This window comes from Panthera onca, chromosome X, assembly GCF_046562875.1.
Source record: "Panthera onca isolate mPanOnc1 chromosome X, mPanOnc1 haplotype 2, whole genome shotgun sequence".
Taxonomy (NCBI): Eukaryota; Metazoa; Chordata; class Mammalia; order Carnivora; family Felidae; genus Panthera; species Panthera onca.
In genome coordinates, this window is record NC_138357.1 from 112,230,056 (window position 1) to 112,249,538 (window position 19,483).

Sequence of the window (19,483 nt, forward strand, 5' to 3'; positions counted from 1 at the left end):
GAACATTCCTTTTGGAGTCATGGGCTTGTTTTTTAAAAAAATAGTCTATTCAACATTCACCACTAAATATGAATTGCAATATTCTCTCAAGTAAAAAGGTTTTGTTTGCACAAATAAAACAACATTCTCTTCAGATTCTCTTGCATCTGAGTATGGATTATCTGTGAAGCATTTGGGAGATTTTGTCCAGTGTGTCAGTATATTAAGTAGGAAATCTTTTTATAAGGTTATTAAGGATATTCTCTAGTGGCTAGATAAGAACAACTTATAATTATATCGAATTATTTATTCACTTATTTGGCTTAAGACAACAGAAATTTATTTTCTTGAACTTTGGAGATCAGAAATCCAAAATCACTATCACTGGGCTGAAGTCACAATGTTGGCAGGTCCATGCTTCTTCCGGAGGCTCTAATCTTGTCTCTGACAGCATCTGGTAGTTGTTGTCATTCCTTGATTTGTGGCCATTATAACTCCTGTCTCTGCTCCTGAGATCACATGGCCACCTCTTCTGTGTGTGCCAAATCCCTCTGCCTCTCCCTCATTAGGACACTTGATTTTGGATTTAGAGCCCACAGGGATAATCACAAATAATCTCCCCTTGTAAAGATCTTTAATCACATCTGAATATGCACATTGCTCACTCTTTGGAGGAAGGATAAGGCCTTCTGCAAGTTGAAGGACATGTGCCGGTCCCCTTCAAAGCTCATTCCCAGCTGCCCTTTGGAGACTATATGAATTAAACTTAAATGATATATCTGAAGTGCTTTCCTGACGTATTTTTGGAAGTTTTCCCCTGTATTAAAGCATTTTCCTTGAAGTAGAAAAGTATTTTCATTTTTAATTTTTGTGTATTAATGATTTTCATGAAGAAATATTTGTTTACAAACACATTATAATAATTTTTTAGAGAAGCTCAATGATAGTAATAGTTCATTAGAGAGGAACCTAATCAGGCCCTGCCTGTGCTCCAGGGACTGTGGTAGGGGGTCTTCCAAGCTCTCAGTTCACCTCCCAACGGTCTAAGAGAGTCCAGACCTGGGAAGATGGCGGTGTAGGAAGACGCTGGACTCACCGTGTCCTGCTGATCGCTTAGATTCCACCCACATCTGCCTAAATAACCCAGAAAAATGCCAGAAGACTAGTAAAAATGCACCCTTGGGAGCCAAGCGTAGACAAGAGGCCCACGGAAGAGGGTAGGAAGGGCAGAGAGGCAGTGTGCACTACACAGACTGGCAGAGGCCAGCTGGGGCGTTGGAGGGGCAGCCCGCCCGGCAGGGCAGAGCCCCTGAAGTCTGGCTTGCAAAAGCAGAGGGGCTGGACTCCATGAGTTCCGACAGCCAGCAGGGCTTAACATCTGGAATGTTAAAAGTCAATAGCTCTGCTCTCAGAAAGCGGGAAAGGTGAGAGGATGCCAGGAGGGAGAGTGTTGAGCCCCGGAAGACAGAACTCAGCTCAGCAGGGGAACAAAGGAGCTGGCAAGCACCATGTCCCTCTCCCATTACCCAGCCAAAATTCCAAAGGCAACCAGTTCCCTTCACTGAACTTGCTTGCACTGTGCAAATGCCCAATGCTGTGCTTCTGTGGAGCCATCCCCCCGATGAGCCTGCCTCCCTCTCAGAGCTGCAGGGCCCCTCCCACAGGGGAGCACCCTTGGCAAAGCAAGCTAAGCCAGCCCTGACCACCCCTGTGCACCTTGCCTATCCACTCCAGCTAATACACCATTGGCCAGATCTCATGGAAGCAGCACCACAAGCCTGGCAGTGAGCAAGCAGCCCAGAAAGGGGCCACACCACTCCACAGTGAGTCCTGCCCCTGGGAGAGGGGAAGATAAGGTACACACCAGTCTGACTGTGGCCCCAGCAGTGGGCTAGGGGCAGACACTGGGTCTGACTGCAGCCCCGCCCACCAACACAAGTTACTCCCAACAGCACAGGGGAAGTACCCTGCAGTTTGGAACTACCGCAGGGACTACCCAAAATGACTAAACAGAAGAATTCTCCTCAAAAGAAACTCCAGGAAGTAGCGACAGCTAATGAATTGATCAAAAACGACTTAAGCAATATAATGGAACAAGAATTTAGAATAATAGTCATAAAATTAATCACTGGGCTTGAAAAAAGCATAGAGGACAGCAGAAAATCTATTGCTACAGAGATCAAGGGACTAAGAAATACTTGTGAGGAGCTAAACAATGCTATAAATGAGGGGCAAAATAAAATGGAGGTGGCCATAGCACAGATTGAAGAGGCAGAAGAGAGAATAGGTGAATTAGAAGATAAAATTATGGAAAAAGAGGAAGCTGAGAAAAAGAGAGATAAAAAATCCAGGAGTATGAGGGGAGAATTAGAGAACTAAGTGATGCAATCAAATGGAACAATATCTGTATCATAGGAATTCCAGAAGAAGAAGAAGAGAGAAAGGGGCTAAAGGTGTACTTGAACAAATCATAGTTGACAACTTCCCTGATCTGGGGAAAGAAAAAGGCAATGAAATCCAAGAGGCACAGAGAACTCCCTTCAGACATAACTTGAATCGATCTTCTGCACGACACATCATAGTGAAACTGGCAAAATACAAGGATAAAGAGAGAATTCTGAAAGTAGCTAGGGGTAAACAGGCTCTAACTTACAAAGGTAGACACATAACAATAGTAGCAGACCTATTTACTGAAACTTGGAAGGCCAGAAAGGAATGGCAGGAAATCTTCAATGTGACGAACAGAAAAAAAAAGCAGCTGAGAATCCTTTATTCAGCAAGTCTGTCATTCAGAATAGAACGAGAGATGAAGGTTTTCCGAACGAACAAAAACTGAAGGAATTCATCGTCAGTAAACCATCCCTACAAAAGATCCTAAGGGGGATTCTGTGAGTGAAATGTTTCAAGGACCAGAAAGTACCAGAGACATCACCACAAGCATGAAACCTACAGACATCACAATGACTCTAAACCCATATCTTTCCGTAATAACACTGAATGTAAATGGACTAAATGCTCCAACCAAAAGACATAGGGTATCAGAATGGATAAAAAAAACAAGACCCATCTATTTGCTGTCTACAAGAGACTCATTTTGGACCTGAGGACACCTTCAGATTGAAAGTGAGGGGATGGAGAACTATCTATCATGCTACTGGAAGTCAAAAGGAAGCTGGAGTAGCCATACTTATATCAGACAAACTAGATTTTAAAGGCTGTAACAAGAGATGAAGAAGGGCATTATATAAGAATTACAGGGTCTATCCATCAGGAAGAGCTAACAATAATAAATGTCTATGCACTGAATATGGGAGCCCCCAAATATATAAAACAATTCATCACAAACATAAGCAACTTTATTGACAAGAATGTGGTAATTGCAGGGGACTTTAATACCCCACTTACAACAATGGATAGATCAGCTAGACACAGGATCAATAAAGAAATAAGGGCCCTGAATGATACATTGGATCAGATGGACTTGACAGATATATTTAGAACTGTGCATCCCAAAGCAACAGAATATACTTTCTTCTCAAGTGCACATGGAACATTCTCCAAGATAGATCACATACTGGGTCACAAAACAGCCCTTCATAAGTATACAAGAATTGAGATCATACAATGCATACTTTCAGACCACAATGTTATGAAGCTTGAAGTCAACCACAGGAAAAAGTCTGGAAAACCTCCAAAAGCATGGAGGTTAAAGAACACCCTACTAAAGAATGAATGGGTCAACCAGGTAATTAGAGAAGAATTTTAAAAATATATGGAAACAAACGAAAATGAAAATACAACAATCCAAATGCTTTGGGATGCAGCGAAGGCAGTCCTGAGAGGAAAATACATTGCAATCCAGGCCTATCTCAAGAAACAAGAAAAATCCCAAATACAAAATCTAACAGCACACCTAAAGGAACTAGAAGCAGAACAGCAAAGGCAGCCTAAACCCAGCAGAAGAAGAGAAATAATAAAGTTCAGAGCAGAAATAAACAATATAGAATCTAAAAAAACTGTAGAGCAGATCAATGAAACAAAAAGTTGATTGTTTAAAAAATAAAATTGATAAACCTCTAGCCAGGCTTCTCAAAAACAAAAGGGAGATGACCCAAATAGATAAAATCATGAATGAAAATGGAATCATTACAATAAATCCCGCAGAAATACAAGCAATTATCAGGGAATACTATGAAAAATTATATGCCAACAAACTGGATGACCTGGAAGAAATGGACAAATTCCTAAGCACCCACACTAGGAACTCAAACAGGAAGAAATAGAAAACTTGAACAGACCCATAACCAGCTGAGAAATTGAATCAGTTATCAAAAATCTCCCAACAAATAAGAGACCAGGACCAGATAGCTTCCCAGGGGAATTCTACCAGACATTTAAAGCAGAGATAATACCCATCCTTCTCAAGCTGTTCCAAAAAATAGAAAGGGAAGGAAAACTTCCAGACTCATTCTATGAAGCCAGCATTACTTTGATTCCTAAACCAGACAGAGACCCAGCATAAAAGAGAACTATAGGCCAATATCCCTGACGAATATGGATGCAAAAATTCTCAATAACATAATAGCAAATCGAATTCAACAGCATATATAAAGAATTATTCACAATGATCAAGTGGGATTCATTCCTGGGCTGCAGGGCTGGTTCAACATTCACAAATCAGTCAATGTGATACATTACATTAATGAAAGAAAAGATAAGAACCATATGATCCTGTCAATCGATGCAGAAAAAGCATTTCACAAAATTCAGCATCCTTTCTTAATAAAAACCCTCAAGAAAGTTGGTATAGAAGTAACATACTTAAAGATCATAAAAACCATTTATGAAAAGCCCACAGTGAATATCATCCTCAATGGGGAAAAGCTGAGAGCTTTCCCCGAGATCAGGAACACGACAGGGATGTCCACTCTCACCGCTGTTGTTTAATGTAGTGTTGAAAGTTCTAGTATCAGCAATCAGACAACAAAAGGAAATCAAAGGCATCAAAATTGGCAATGATGAAGTCAAGCTTTCACTTTTTCAAGATGATATGATACTATACATGTAAAACCCGACAGACTCCACCAAAAGTCTGCTAGAACTGATACATCAATTTAGCAAAGTCACAGGATACAAAATTAACATACAGAAATCAGTTGCATTCTTATACACTAATAATGAAGCAACAGAAAGACAAATAAAGAAAATGATCTCATTCACAATTGCACCAAGAAGCATAAAATACCTAGGAATAAATCTAACCAAATATATAAAAGATCTGTATGCTGAAAACTATAGAAAGCTTATGAAGGAAATTGAAGAAGATACAAAGAAATGCAAGAACATTCCTTGTTCATGGATTGGAAGAATAAATATTGTTAAAATGTCAATACTACCCAAAGCAATCTTCACATTCAATGCAACCCCAATCAAAATTGCACCAGCATTCTTCTCGAAGCTAGAACAAGCAATCCTAAAATTCATATGGAACCACAAAAGGCCCCGAATAGCCAAAGTAATATTAAAGAAGACCAAAGCAGGAGGCATCACAATCCCAGACTTTAGCCTCTACTACATAGCTGTAATCATCAAGACAGCATGGTATTGGCACAAAAACAGACACATGGACCAATGGAATAGAATAGAGACTCGAGAATTGGACCCACAAAAGTATGGCAACTAATCTTTGACAAAGCAGGAAAGAATATCCAATGGAAAAAAAGTCTCTTTAACAAATGGTGCTGAGAGAACTGGACAGTAACATGCAGAAGAATGAAACTAGACCACTTTCTTACACCATTCACAAAAATGAACTCAAAATGGATAAAGGATCTGAATGTGAGACAGGAAACCATCAAAACCCTAGAGGAGAAAGCAGGAAAAAAGCCTTTCTGACCTTAGCTGCAGAAATTTCTTACTTGACACATCCCCAAATGCAAGGGAATTAAAAGAAAAAATGAACTATGGGGATCTCATCAAGATAAAAAGCTTCTGCACTGCAAAGGAAACAATCAACAAAACTAAAAGGCAACCTACAGAATGGGAAAAGATATTTGCAAATGACATATCAGACAAAGGGCTAGTATCCAAAATCTGTAAAGAAGTCACCAAACTCCACACCCAAAATACAAATAATCCAGTGAAGAAATGGGCAGAAAACATGAATAGACACTTCTCTAAAGAAGACATCCGGATGGCCAACAGGCACATGAAAAGATGCTCAACGTCGCTTCCTCATCAGGGAAATAGAAATCAAAACCACACTCAGATACCACATCATGCCAGTCAGAGTGGCTAAAATGAACAAATCAGGAGACTATAGATGCTGGAGAGGATGTGGAGAAACGGGAACCCTCTTGCACCGTTGGTGGGAATGCAAACTGGTGCATCCACTCTGGAAAACAGTGTGGAGGTTCCTCAAAAAATTAAAAATAGATCTACCCTACGACCCAGCAATAGCACTGCTAAGGAATTTACCTAAGGGATACAGGAGGGCTGATGCATAGGGGCACTTGTACCCCAATGCTTATAGCAGCACTTTCAACGATAGCCAAATTATGGAAAGAACCTAAATGTCCATCAACTGATGAATGGATAAAGAAATTGTGGTTTATATACACAATGGAATACTACTTGGCAATGAGTAAGAATGAAATCTGACCATCTGTAGCAAAGTGGATGGAATTGGAGAGTGTTATGCTAAAGTGAAATAAGTCATACAGAGAAAGACAGATACTATATGTTTTCACTCTTATGTGGACCCTAGAAGCTTAACAGTAGACCATGGGGAAGGGGAAGGAAAAAAAAGTTTGAGAGGGAGGGAGCCAAAGCATAAAAGACTGTTAAAAACTGAGAATAAACTGAGGGTTGATGGGAGGTAGGAGGGAGGGGAAAGTGGGTGATGGGTATTGAGTAGGGCACCTGTTGGGATGAGCACTGGGTGTTGTATGGAAACCAATTTGACAATAAATGTCATATTAAAAAATTAAAATTAAAATTAAAAACAAAACAAAAAAAACAAAAAAAAAATAAAGTTAAAGTCCATTTAAAAAAAAGAGAGGAACCTAATCAATCAACCTGTAATGTAACATTCACTCTATAGCCATTAGCACCTATAAAACATTAATTTGTCGCTTTATATATAATACTCACATTTCAAATAGTTTTTTAGAAAAAGTCAGAATAATTTAAAAAGGATAATACAGTTGTTATATGAAGGCAAAGTAAAAATACTTTGAAGCCTTCAAAATTTAAGATAATACTCAAATTACTTTTTAAATGCAACTCAAGAATTAGAGAATAAAAAATCTTCTGGACAAAACCTGGAAGGATACCCTGAGAGAACTCCTTAACTGAAACCTAAGGGAAATTGTTGAATTTTTATCTTGAATGGATGTTGTACTTTGTCAGATGCTTTTTCTGCAACTATTGAAATGATCATAGGGTTCTTATCCTTTCTTCTATTAATGTGCTGTATTAGGTTGATTGATTTGCAAATATTAAACCACCCTAGAAACCCAAGAATAAATTCCACTTGACCATGGTGAATGATTTTTTTAATTGTACTGCTGGATTCTATTTGCTAGCATTTTATTGAGAATTTTCGCAACTATGTTCATGAAAGATATTGGCCTATAGGTTTCTTTTTTTAGTGGAGTCCTTGTGTGGTTTTGGTATCAGGGTAACGCTGGCCTCATATAATGAATTTGGAAGATTTCTTTCTTTTCTAGCTTTTGGAATAGTTTGAGAAGAAAAGGTATTAGCTATTCTTTTAATGTTTGATAGATTTCACATGTAAAGCATCGGGCCCTGGACTTCTGTTTGTTAGGAGTTTCTTGATTGCTGATACAGTGTCCTTGCTGGTTATCGGTCTGTTCAAGTTTTCTATTTCTTCCTGTTTCAGTTTTGGTAGTTATATGTTTCTAGGAATTTTTCCATTTGTTCCAAGTTGTCCAATTTGTTGGCATATAGTTTCTCATCATATTCTCTTATAATTGTATTTCTGTGGTGTTGGTTGTTATTTCTCCTCTCATTTGTGATTTTATTTGTGTCTTTTTTCTTTTTGATACGTCTGGATAGAGGTTTATCATTTTTATTGATGTTTTTCAGAGAACCAGCTCCTGGTTTCATTGATCTGTTGTTTTTTTAGTTTCTGTGTCATTTATTTTGGCTCTATTCTGTATGATTTCCTTCCTTCTTCTGGCTTTAGGCTTCATCTTTTGTTCTTTTTCTAGCTCCTTTAGGTGCAAGGTTAGATTGTTTCTTTGAGATTTTTCATACCTCTTGAGCTACACTTGTATTGCTATATACTTCCCTCTTAGGACTGCTTTGTTGGACTCCTTTGTTTTCATTTTCATGTTTCCATGTAGTTTTAAATTTTTTCTTTGGTTTTCTGGTTAACCCATTTGCTGTTTGGTAGCATGTTGTTTAACCTGCATGTATTTGTGGTCTTTTCAAATTTTTTTCTAGTTGACTTTTAGTTTTACAGTGTTGTGGTCAGAACAGGTGCATGGTATAATTTCAATCTCTTTGTACTTGTTGAGATCCATTTTGTGATCTTATATGTGATCTATTCTGGAGAATGTTCCCTATTAAGATGAATGTATATTCTGCTAGTTTAGGATGGAATGCTCTGAATATATCTATTAAGTCTATGTAGTCCAGTGTGTCATTCAAAGCCACTGTTTCCTTGTTTTTCTGTTCAGAAGATCTCTCCATTGGTATAAATGGGCTGCTAACATCACCTAGTATTATTGTGTTATCTACTAGGTTGTTTTATGTTTGTTATTAATTGTTTTATATATGTAGGTGGTCCCATTTGGATGCATACATACTCACATTGTTATTATATCTTTTTGTTGGCTTGTCCCCTTGATGACTATATAGTGCCCTTCTTTGTCTCTTTTAACAGTCTTGTTTTAAAGTCTAGTTTGTTCAATACAAGTATTGCTACTCCAGCTTTCTTTTGAGATCCATTTGTACAATAAATTGTTCTCTGCCCCCTCAATGTCAATTTACAAGTTTCTTTAGGTCTAAAATGAGTCTCTTGTAGGCAGCATATAGATAGGTCTTGTTTTTTTTATCCATTTTGACACCTTATGTCTTTTGATTGGAGCAGTTCACTTACATTCAAAGTAATAAGTGGTAGATACAAATCTATTTAGTGCCATTTTATTACCTGTTTTCTCATTGTTTTTGGAGATTTTCTCTGATCCTTTCTTTGTCATTTTTGGTCTCTCCTTTTCACTCAAAGAGTCCCCTCTAATATTTCTTGCATGGCTGGTTTAGTGGTCATGAATGCCTTTAGTTTTTGTTTGTCTGGGAAACTCTTCATTTTTCTTTCTACTCTGATAGCCTTGCTGGATAGAGTATTCTTGGCTGCAGATTTTCCCTATTCAGCACTTTGAATACATCATGCCATTGCCTTCTGGCCTCCTAAGTTTCTGTTAGGAAATTTCCAGCTACCTTTATGGGTGTTTCCTTGTAAGTTAGGGACTTACTTGCTACTTTTAAGATTTTTTTCTTTATCACTATATTTTGCAATTTAATTACAATACATCTTGGTGTTGGCCTCCTTTTGTTGATTTTGATGAGAGTTCTCTGTGTCTCCTGTATCTGGATGTCCATTTCCTTATCCAGATTAGGGAAGTTTTCAGTTATTATTTCTTCAAGTAAATTTTCTGCCCCCTTTTCTCTCTTCTTCTTCTAGGACTCCTATAATATGAATGTTATTAAATTTGATGGAATCACTGATTACCTAAATCTATTCTTGTGTTGCATAATCCTTCTCTCTTTTGTTCAGTTTCATTCTTTCCTATTATTTTGTGGTCTCGGTCACTAATTCATTCCTCTGCTTCTTCCAGCCTGCTGTTCATTTCATCAGGCCTCTTTCCAATCCTGTTTACTGCATTCTTCATCTCTGATTCTTTTTAACTCTTTTATCTTTGTGTTAAGGGTCTCACTGATGTCTTCTATTCTCAAGCCCAGGGAGTCGCCTTAGGATTATTATTTTAAATTCTCCAACAGGCATGTTACTTTTATTGGTTTCACTTAGATATCTGGCAGTGGACTTATCTTGTTCTTTCTTTTGGGATCAATTCCTCCATCTTAGCCTTTTGTCTCAGTCTCTGTCTTCTCTGTGTTAGAAAAGGCAATATGTCTCCTGCCCTTGAAAGTAATGGCCTTATGAAGAAGAGGTCAAGTAGTGTCCATATCTTGGTGCTTCCGGGGGTGTCTGGTGTGTGGTGCATGTACTCTGCTGTTGTGTTTTGGCTGCTCTATCCTCAGGCCAGTCATCTGCATAGGCTCTTCTTGCCTACTGTGGGCAGTGTTTGGTCCCTGGCCTAAATGTGACAAATTTTAACTAGGTGTGCTCTAGTCTGCTTGTGAAATGAGACCTGACACTAGCTCCACCAGAACTGAGGCCTGGCAAGGCTCTCTGGTTGGGCAACATGGTGGGGGCAGGGTTTTATGCTGGTCTTCTGGGGTAGGAGCCCACTGTGTAGGGACTGAGGCAAGCTTGACTGAGGAGGGCAGCCCCACTAGGATGCAGGGGGTGGGTAGGGCTTGGTATAAGCAAGTTAGGCGGCCAATGTTCATTCTTCACTACTTCCTGCAAGTAGTTCTGGGTTTATATTGAGGGATGGGCAAGGGAAATGGTACCAGCCAGCTCCTTTGTTTCTGGGGAGACAGCTCTGTGAAAGCTGCCTCTCAGGGATACACTCTGAGTGAATACTTTCTCCCCTGTCTACCCCAGGTGTTCCTCAGATCATTGTTTCCATGCTGTCTACCCCTAGGTTGTTTGCCTACCTTTTCTTCAGGAGCAGTAGAGTGCCCTCTGGACCCTATCACAGCCAAGCCTTCTGACCTTTAAAACTCCAGGATTTAAGCCCTGCTGTTTTCAAGAAGTCATGAAATTCAGCCCCTCTTATTTTCCAAGACAATGCCTTTGGGAAAATGTTTTTCTTGTGTGTTCCCATGTGCTTCTCTCTCTCCAGCCTTTCTCCATGACCAGGGCTCCTGCCCCTCTACAGCACTGCCATTTGTTTCTCACCTAAACCACATCTCCACACTTCCTACGTTCTTTGATGTAGTAGTCTCTTCTCTCCCTTTAGTTGTGGAGTTTGTTCTGTCCATCTTCAGGTCAATTTCTGAGGTATTTAGGATGATTTAATAGTTATCTAGTTGTGTTCTTGGGACAAGACAAGGCTAGGAACCTCCTACTCTGCCACCATCTTCCTCTCCTGCCTATTGTCTCAACTTTTAAAAAGTGCAGATTTATTCATTACAGACTTGCTTTTTACTGGATATGCATGGGGAAATTATGTATTATTACTGATATAGAAAGGACTACATCACGAAAACAAAAGCTTAGCCCTGAAATGTAGTTAGCTATTTTCTTTGTCCTATATGTTACCTATTTGTTTATTTGTAGTCTGCCAGGAAACAATTGTGGCTACACTGATTTAACACAGCCAGTCTATTTGTACTGTTCTTCCTTTTAATTATATGCATGTGAAAGCACAGGAAAGAAAGAAATGAAGGATATATTTAACATTTTAGAAGATCACATTTGCTATATCCTCACTAGTAGCAAATTCTCTAAACACTTAACAAAATATTCAATATTGGCACCACATATTTTACAATGTCAATGCTATTTTATTCAGCGCTCTTGATTTGATTGCATCACATAGCAGGTGTTTAGGTTTTATAATACTTTGCTTTATAAATATGAGTGAGTAGTAAAAAGATTGCTTTAATGAATATTTTTTAGAAATGAATTATTTTGAGATGAATGAATCAAGCAATTATGTTGCAAAGAAACAAATCCTAGCAATTGCAGCCATCTAAATTTTCAGGCAAAATACCTATTATATGAAAAGTAAATGAAGAATGAAATGAAAGCTGTTCTTATCCTGTCATAAATGATCCACTTACACTTCGCAATAACAAGGTGTATTGTCAGAGCATAAATTAAGGGCTATACATTAAGCTATATATTTTATTTATGCTTACTCTTGCAGTTAATATACAATGCTCTCTATTGAGGCATACTAAATGAGAGCATAACAGCAGGAAAGAGTTAACATACCTCCAAATCATGAACAGCTTACTTCTTTCTAGAATAACATGGTACAAACAATATAGCTGGTGTTTAAATAAATACATGCTGCATGGATGAACATGTTACTAAAGAAACCTTTGATTTTCATCAACTGCCATAACATTTATTCCCCATCAGTACTAACTTTAAAATAAGACAGATGAAAATATTCCATAGCTTGAAAGAAACAAAGAAATTTGGTGAATTTTTTGTGTCTTCGTTGTATTAGGAACAGAAACTTCAGAGTCAGAGGCAAGAGAAAAATGTACAGTTCTCTGGAAAACGGCAGAGAACTTCATTCAGTAAGATAACATTAATTTAATATCTTCTGCATGTAAGCACCGGGCAGAAAGCATACTGAAGAACCAAAAAAACCCGACTAAGTGAAAAATTATAATGTGATACAAAATGTAAGTTGCCTTTCTTCCTTTCACTTCCCTCTCTGCACCAGCCAAATCAAAATTCTCATTTTTCTCTGAATACTTCATACTCTTTCACATTTCTGTATTTACATGATATTTCTTCTGCTTAGATAACTTTTCCCCGACTTTTTGTCTGGCAAACATCTACTCATCCTGCAAGTCCCAAAGCAAATCCCACCTACATTTCCTGGATCCCTGGATTCATTATTTCCTTCTGCAATCCTCTGGGATTTTAAAAAATCTGTATTATCTTTTAATGACTATTGTCTTATTTACTGGACTGTATACATCTTAGGAGCATGGACTGTGCCTTTTTCATCTTTGTAATTCCCATGGTATCACTGTTTGATCATGAATATATAATTGTTAAAATAAGAAATAAAACCAGTAGATGTAAGGAAAAAGTAGAAAGCCAGTAGAGACATTAAAGTTTCAAAGAGATATTTCACAATACCCCATTCCCAACAGCACACCTCCTGGTCTAGTCAACTCAGCTTGCTGATGAGGGATCTCATCCCCTAATTTTATAATGGTATGTAGAAGTAAATCAGAATTCACTGCCTAGAAATTTACTTTAAATTCACTGGAAAATATCCGTTTGCATAAATTAGAAGGTATCTGCACTTCTAACTTCCTGATGTATAGTCATTAGGAAGTGGTAGAAGGGAAGTTTGATATTTGACCTCCTTGGGGAATGTAACCAATTTATTGCTGAATAAACACAGAAAGAATGAATTTAATGTGTTTTTTCCCCAAGAATATGATGCAACACTGTAGTGCTTAAACCCAGAATTGTGGAGGAATTAAAACTCAGCATATGAAGAGATTTACCACAGCTCCATGGTGAGAACATTGAAATAGTCTAAACATATATCTCTGATGCCATCTTTCTTTTTTTAAATTTTTTTTAACGTTTATTCATTTTTTGATAGAGACAGAACATGAGTGGGGGAGGGGCAGAGAGAGAGGGAGACACAGAATCCGAAGCAGGCTCCAGGCTCTGAACTGACAGCACAGAGCCTGACGCGGGGCTCAAACTCACAGACCGTGAGATCATGACCTTGAGCCGAAGTCAGATGCCAAACCAACTGAGCCACCTAGGTGCCCCTCTGATGTCATCTTTCTAAGTAAGTTTAGGTCAGCAGAGATTGTTAATGACCCAAACTCCAAAGCCTGTAGGTTCAGACTATTTGTGGGTAGAACTGTAATCATCAATCTTATTTCCTTCTTCAAACTGACAGTGCAAAGTTCAGCACGTGAGTGGTTCATCTGTGGAGTTCTGCTTATGAGACGTAACACCCTGAACTCTGACACACCCAATTACTTACTGTTATAAAAGACATGGCAGATAGAGGACTGTTAGATGGTGTGCTCATGTCCAAGCCACTTCCAGTGCACCTTCATGGCCACACTGACTCATATTTGGAGACTAGTATGCAAAACCATGGAGGACTCTTACCTTACCTTGAGTACCATCTTTTATATCCAGCATGACTTCTGTGATCTGATTCTGATAAGGGATAGAGTGCAAGTGCATGCTCGAGTCCAAACTGATTTCTCTGATCTCAGCAATAGGAAAATAAGAAGATCCCCAAACTATCATGTGAAAAATGTCTCAAGACTTTTACAATGCCACTTTCAAAAAATATTTATTCAGTATCCACTATTGCCAGGGATCTGTGGTATACACGAGGTGTTTAATAAGCATAGTTACTTTTGCCACATAGCTTACAATCTAGCAGATGAAACAGACATTAAACTGACAAATATGGAATTACAAAATGAGATGAAGGTTAAAATAATAACAGTAAGGGGCTAATTTTAGAACAGTCAATGGTGAGAGAACAATTAGAATGTCTTTTTGAGGAAATGACAATTAAGGTTAAGACTGAGATGTCTAAGTGGAAGGTAATATTCAATCAATCTGGTTTCACATTGTAATCTTTTTTAGAAACTGTTTTCAGTCAGGTCTTTTTTTTTTTTTTTTTTTTAAGTAGGCTCCACACCCAATGTGGGGCTTTAACTCATGACCCTGAGGATCAAGAGTCACATGCTCTACCAACTGAGACAGCCAGGCACCCCTCAATCACGTTTTTACTTGCTTATTCTAATGGCTTTTAGTGAAATTTGATATTATTGATGTTTCTTAATGAAAAGTACTCCCCATTGTTTTTCTGACAATTCTTTTGAAGTTATCTTCCCGCTTTTCTGACCACTCCATAAGCCTCCCCTGCAGTTTCCTCTTCTTCCTTCCCAGCCCAAATGTGGAGCTGAGTCCTTTGTTCATTATATTCTACAGGTCCTCCTTGGGTAGATCTGCTCTATCTCTATGGATTCAATCCTTATATCCTAGAGACTCCTAAATCTCTATCTTCAGCCACTTCTCAACCTCCAAATTCATTTGTTCAACTATATGATAAGTATTTCTTCATGGATAACTCAGAGATGTCTCAAATTCAACAAATCTAAAACTCAATTTATATTCCCAGCTAAAACTATTCTTGATACTACTGTCCATCTTCATTATTGCAAAATCACCTACTCTATCTCTGCAGCCAGAGAGCATGGAATCTTTCTCAACTCCCTTTATCTCATCCCTCATATTCACCACATCTTCTCTATTCCTGTTCCACATCCTTAGTTTAAGCCCTACTGGTAGCCTAAGTAGAGTATTTTACACATTACCAAACAGTTCACCTGGTCTTCAGATTATGCCCACTCCATCCCATCCTTTTCACTACCATCAGTTACCTTTTTAAAATAAGTATTTGATCATTCCTACATGGTTTTCCAATATCCACAAAAGAAAGTACAAATCTCTTACCATGATGTTTAGGTACTTTATAGTCTGGGCCTATTCTATATTTTATAGCCTAATCTTCTGCCAATGTTTCCCACGTATTTTTGTCCTCTCAAAAAGTTAACCACAGTTCAAACCTACCAGGTATGCTCTTTATTGTGTGTGCCTGTGTAGGTGTTGTTTTACCTACATGGAAAGCCCTTTGTTCTTATTCTTCCAAACACATGCTCATCTTACTCTAGGATGCTTTTGCAATATGAACCCATCTATCATAGTCAAAGCTAGCTATTTTCTCTTCTGTGCCCTCATAATACTTAGCTTATACTTTTATTTTGGTAATTATACTACAGTATTGTGATTATTTGTGTGCTACTCTCCACCCCTAAGGCTCTTCAAGAGGGCAGGAACTTACATCTGACATACAAGTCCTGGGAGTATTAACTGACAATTGAATTTTTAAGAATTATCTACTCATTTCTTATTAATTATCATCTTAATAGTTAACTACTTATTGAATGCCTACTGTGGGCCAGGCACTGAATTAGGCACTATATAAACACTATCTCATTTGCTTTTCACAACACATCCAAAAGGCAGTTGTTATTATCAACATTTTAAATAAAAAACTAAGGTTGTGATGAAATTACTTGCCCACAAGTGTCAGTAACTGAGCCAAATGTCAATCACAGATGATTATATTACAAGACTCACGTTTTCTTTCTCACTGTAGCTCTAGACCCCTTGCAACTATCTACAAAAATTTAAAATTAAATCCGGTGTCACCTTACCCAACATGGAAAAAAAATGTTCATTTCAGAATATATAATGTGTTATCAGACTCCTGAAGGATTATTTTGACATTGATTTCTCTTGTAATTTGACAAAATAAACCATATAATGTACAATATTCAATTTTTATTGGATGTATACATTTAGAACATTCAAATAATTTGATTATTTTAACAATGATGTTTCTAATAGGATTTCTTAATATTTGTGACACTAAATCAAAACTTTCAGAGGGGAATGGACTTTATAACTGATCATATTCACCTGCATACCCCAAATGATGCTGTCAACACTTCCTTGGTGAGCTCTAACATATGGTTTTGAAGTAACTAAATGTAATGTCACTAGTTGGGTTATAAACCTCTTTAATTTGTAATTTGGCACTATATAATATGCCAAATTTAATGAAGGAGGAAAATACCACTTCTAGTCAGTTGAGAATTAGGAGAGTTATAAATTTTTAAAAAATTAAATTATTTTTAAATAGAGAAGAAAAAAGAAGGGAAGAAACAAAAAAAGGGAAAAAATTTTAAATGAAATAAAACAAGTTTCACTTTCCACCAGTTAATGTCCTTACCAGTGCACACAGAAGATCAACTGCTTCCAAGATCAATTCCTGATGGCCAATGCGGCTGACCCCCAGATCTTCTAGTTCCTGATGTGTAATGCGCAGCAGCTGGTCTCCACTGATCTTCTCCCTCTCGAAGTTCTTAATATACTGCTGCAAACAATCATCAAGACCTGCAAAAGAAAAAATATGGAAGACAAAAATGAAACAAACAGTTTAGCCAAACAAATAGAAAAAATATAATAAGCATTAACTCCTACCAAGTCACAAGTTAACTCCATTTCAACTCTGGACTAGTCCACTTTTTTCCAACCTACATCTTGGCTGCAGGAGGAAAAAAAAAACCACTTCATCATATCCCTAGTTGTTAGGCTCCTATTTGAATTTTACTCAGTAATTACTGGAAATCTTTAAGTCACTTCTTAAGCAGCTCTTTTTGTTGCTTATTTCATAAAGTGTGCTAGTAAGCAGATTGTGCCCACTTCTAAACTTATCTGCACCTCACTCCCCCTTTCTTCTTCAACTCCACTGCAGAGGGAGAGGTAACTTTCTTCCTATATAAGACTGATTGATCTTCCTGTGCTCTGAAATCCCATCTTCTGCCACATTAACATTAATTACTTCAACAATTAAAAAATTAAACACTCTTTATTTCAACCATTTCCTAGCCAATGACTCCTATATTCAAACCTCTGCTATCTTAAAAAACAAAATAAACAAAACAAAAACTTTTCCTTGTTTTCTTTGATCCTGTGTTCCCCACTAGTTTGTTCTTCCCTACACAGCCAAGCCCCTTACCTCCCCTCCTACACCTGCAATAAACTCCCTAATCCACTAACAATTGGATTTCATCCAAATCCAAAAGTGGAATCCAGAGTGGATACATTTTTCAGGACTACTCAGGGCACTTCATAAGTGATTAGCTTGGCTACAGATTGGGTCAGCATCAATCGCCTATGAATTTCATACATATGATACAAATGATGAACAAATGATGAACTGGAGTAACAAGATTACTTCTCTCTAGATTTTTAAGTAAGAGATACCAAGAAAATGAGGCAACTAGCAAAAACTAACAGGTCTTGATTTTAAATCAGGCCATCTAGATTAAATATCGGCCATCTAGATTAAACCAGTTTTATGGTTTTTCTGCTGAGTCACTCACTATCCCCTCCAATTCATCTTCCCCAACATAAAAATTCTTTAAAAAAATTTTAAGTTTATTTATTTATTTTGAGAGACAGAGAGAGAGAGAGTAAGAGAGAGAGAGAGAGAGGAAGTGTGAGCAGGGGAGGGGCACACAAAGAGGCAGAGAGAGAGTATACCAAGCAGGCTCTGTGCTAACAGCAGGGCTCAAATTCACAAACCAGGAGCTGAGCTAAAACCAAGAGTCAGACTCTTAACCAATTAAACAACCCAGGTGCCCCTAAAAATTTTTGTCATTTTTTTCCTCAAAACTTTTCAGTTTCCTCATATTTATGACGGAATAATATCTGAACTCCTGTATATAGTGTTCAAGGCCCTTTCTGATCTGGACCTTGCCTTCCTATACAGACTCCATACTTCCCAATCTCCCACTCTACAGACCTCCATTACAAAAATGTCAACATTGTATTAAATTTTGTTCTCATCTCTGTGTGCCCAATACATAGCCTGGAAATTCCTTGAAGTTTGGCAGTGTATCTTCTAAATGAAAACCCAGGACTGAGCACAGTGACTAACACAGAGTAGGGCTCAATAAGTGTAAAACGAACAAATCAGATGTGGAATTTTATGCTATATCACCTGGTTGGGGAAAATCAGGAACATTTTATTTTACTTTTTTTAAATATGAAACTTATTGCCAAATTGGTTTCCATGTAACACCCAGTGCTCATCCCAACAGGTGCCCTCCTCAATGCCCATCACCCACTTTCCCCTCCCTCCCACCCCCCATCAACCTTCAGTTTACTCTCAGTTTTTAAGAGTCTCTTATGGTTTGCCTTCCTCCGGAACATTTTAAATAAGAGCTAAATCTAAAATTAAGAGTGGAGAGAAAGAACATTTGGTACATGGCATTTTGAGGCACTCATGTCTTGATACATTGCAGAATAATATGAGACAAAATGTTATTATTTTGAGTTGATTTTTCTAGATTCTTCTATGTAAAGGAATGATAAAAGACCTCCTAGAGCACCAATGCCACCAACATCATCATTAAGGTTACAGACCAAGTCACATAATATGTGGCAGTGTAGAAATAAGGGAGAGAGGCTTATCATACATCTCATTAACTGGTGCCTAAGTTAACTATCAAGGCATACTACTCCATAATATAGCATTTTGGCTCCCATATTTAAAATGTAAAATATATGACAAATATACAGCTAGGATATTATAATACAATTATAGTAATCCCACTCTGTGATAATATGCATATTTATAAACCAAAAGGTACTTTTATGTACACTTTTTCTTACTTGAATTACAAATAATTAATGACCTTATAATTTTAGAGTTGTTTTGACTGAAAGGCCAAAATCAACATCTGAAATCTGTATATGCAGAAAATATGGCCCAAACAGGGAGGAGGGCACTTGTTGGGATGAGCACTGGGTGTTGTATGGAAACCCATTTGATAATAAATTATATTAAAATAAAAAATAAAAATAAAAGTAAAAACAAACAAAAATATGTGAAAAAAAAGAAAGAAAATATGGCCCCAAAAGCCATCTACAAAAACCACAAAAATCAATACATTATAATATTGGGCTACAGGCCTGAATGTCATGATTCCAGAATCTATACAGCATACATGCAATAATTAAACCTCACTCACT

At 37.6% G+C, this 19,483-nt stretch overlaps 1 protein-coding gene across 5 annotated transcripts in view; it reads right to left on the reverse strand.

Moving 5' to 3' along the window:
• CNKSR2 (connector enhancer of kinase suppressor of Ras 2) overlaps positions 1-19,483 on the reverse strand; it is a 297,465-nt gene that overhangs the window by 213,478 nt on the left and 64,504 nt on the right. For all 5 annotated transcript variants that reach the window (XM_081793473.1, XM_081793472.1, XM_081793475.1 and 2 more), the window contains exon 2: positions 16,674-16,837. In XM_081793473.1, coding sequence (XP_081649599.1) covers positions 16,674-16,837 — 164 coding nt within the window. The remainder of the gene's footprint in view (positions 1-16,673; positions 16,838-19,483) is intronic.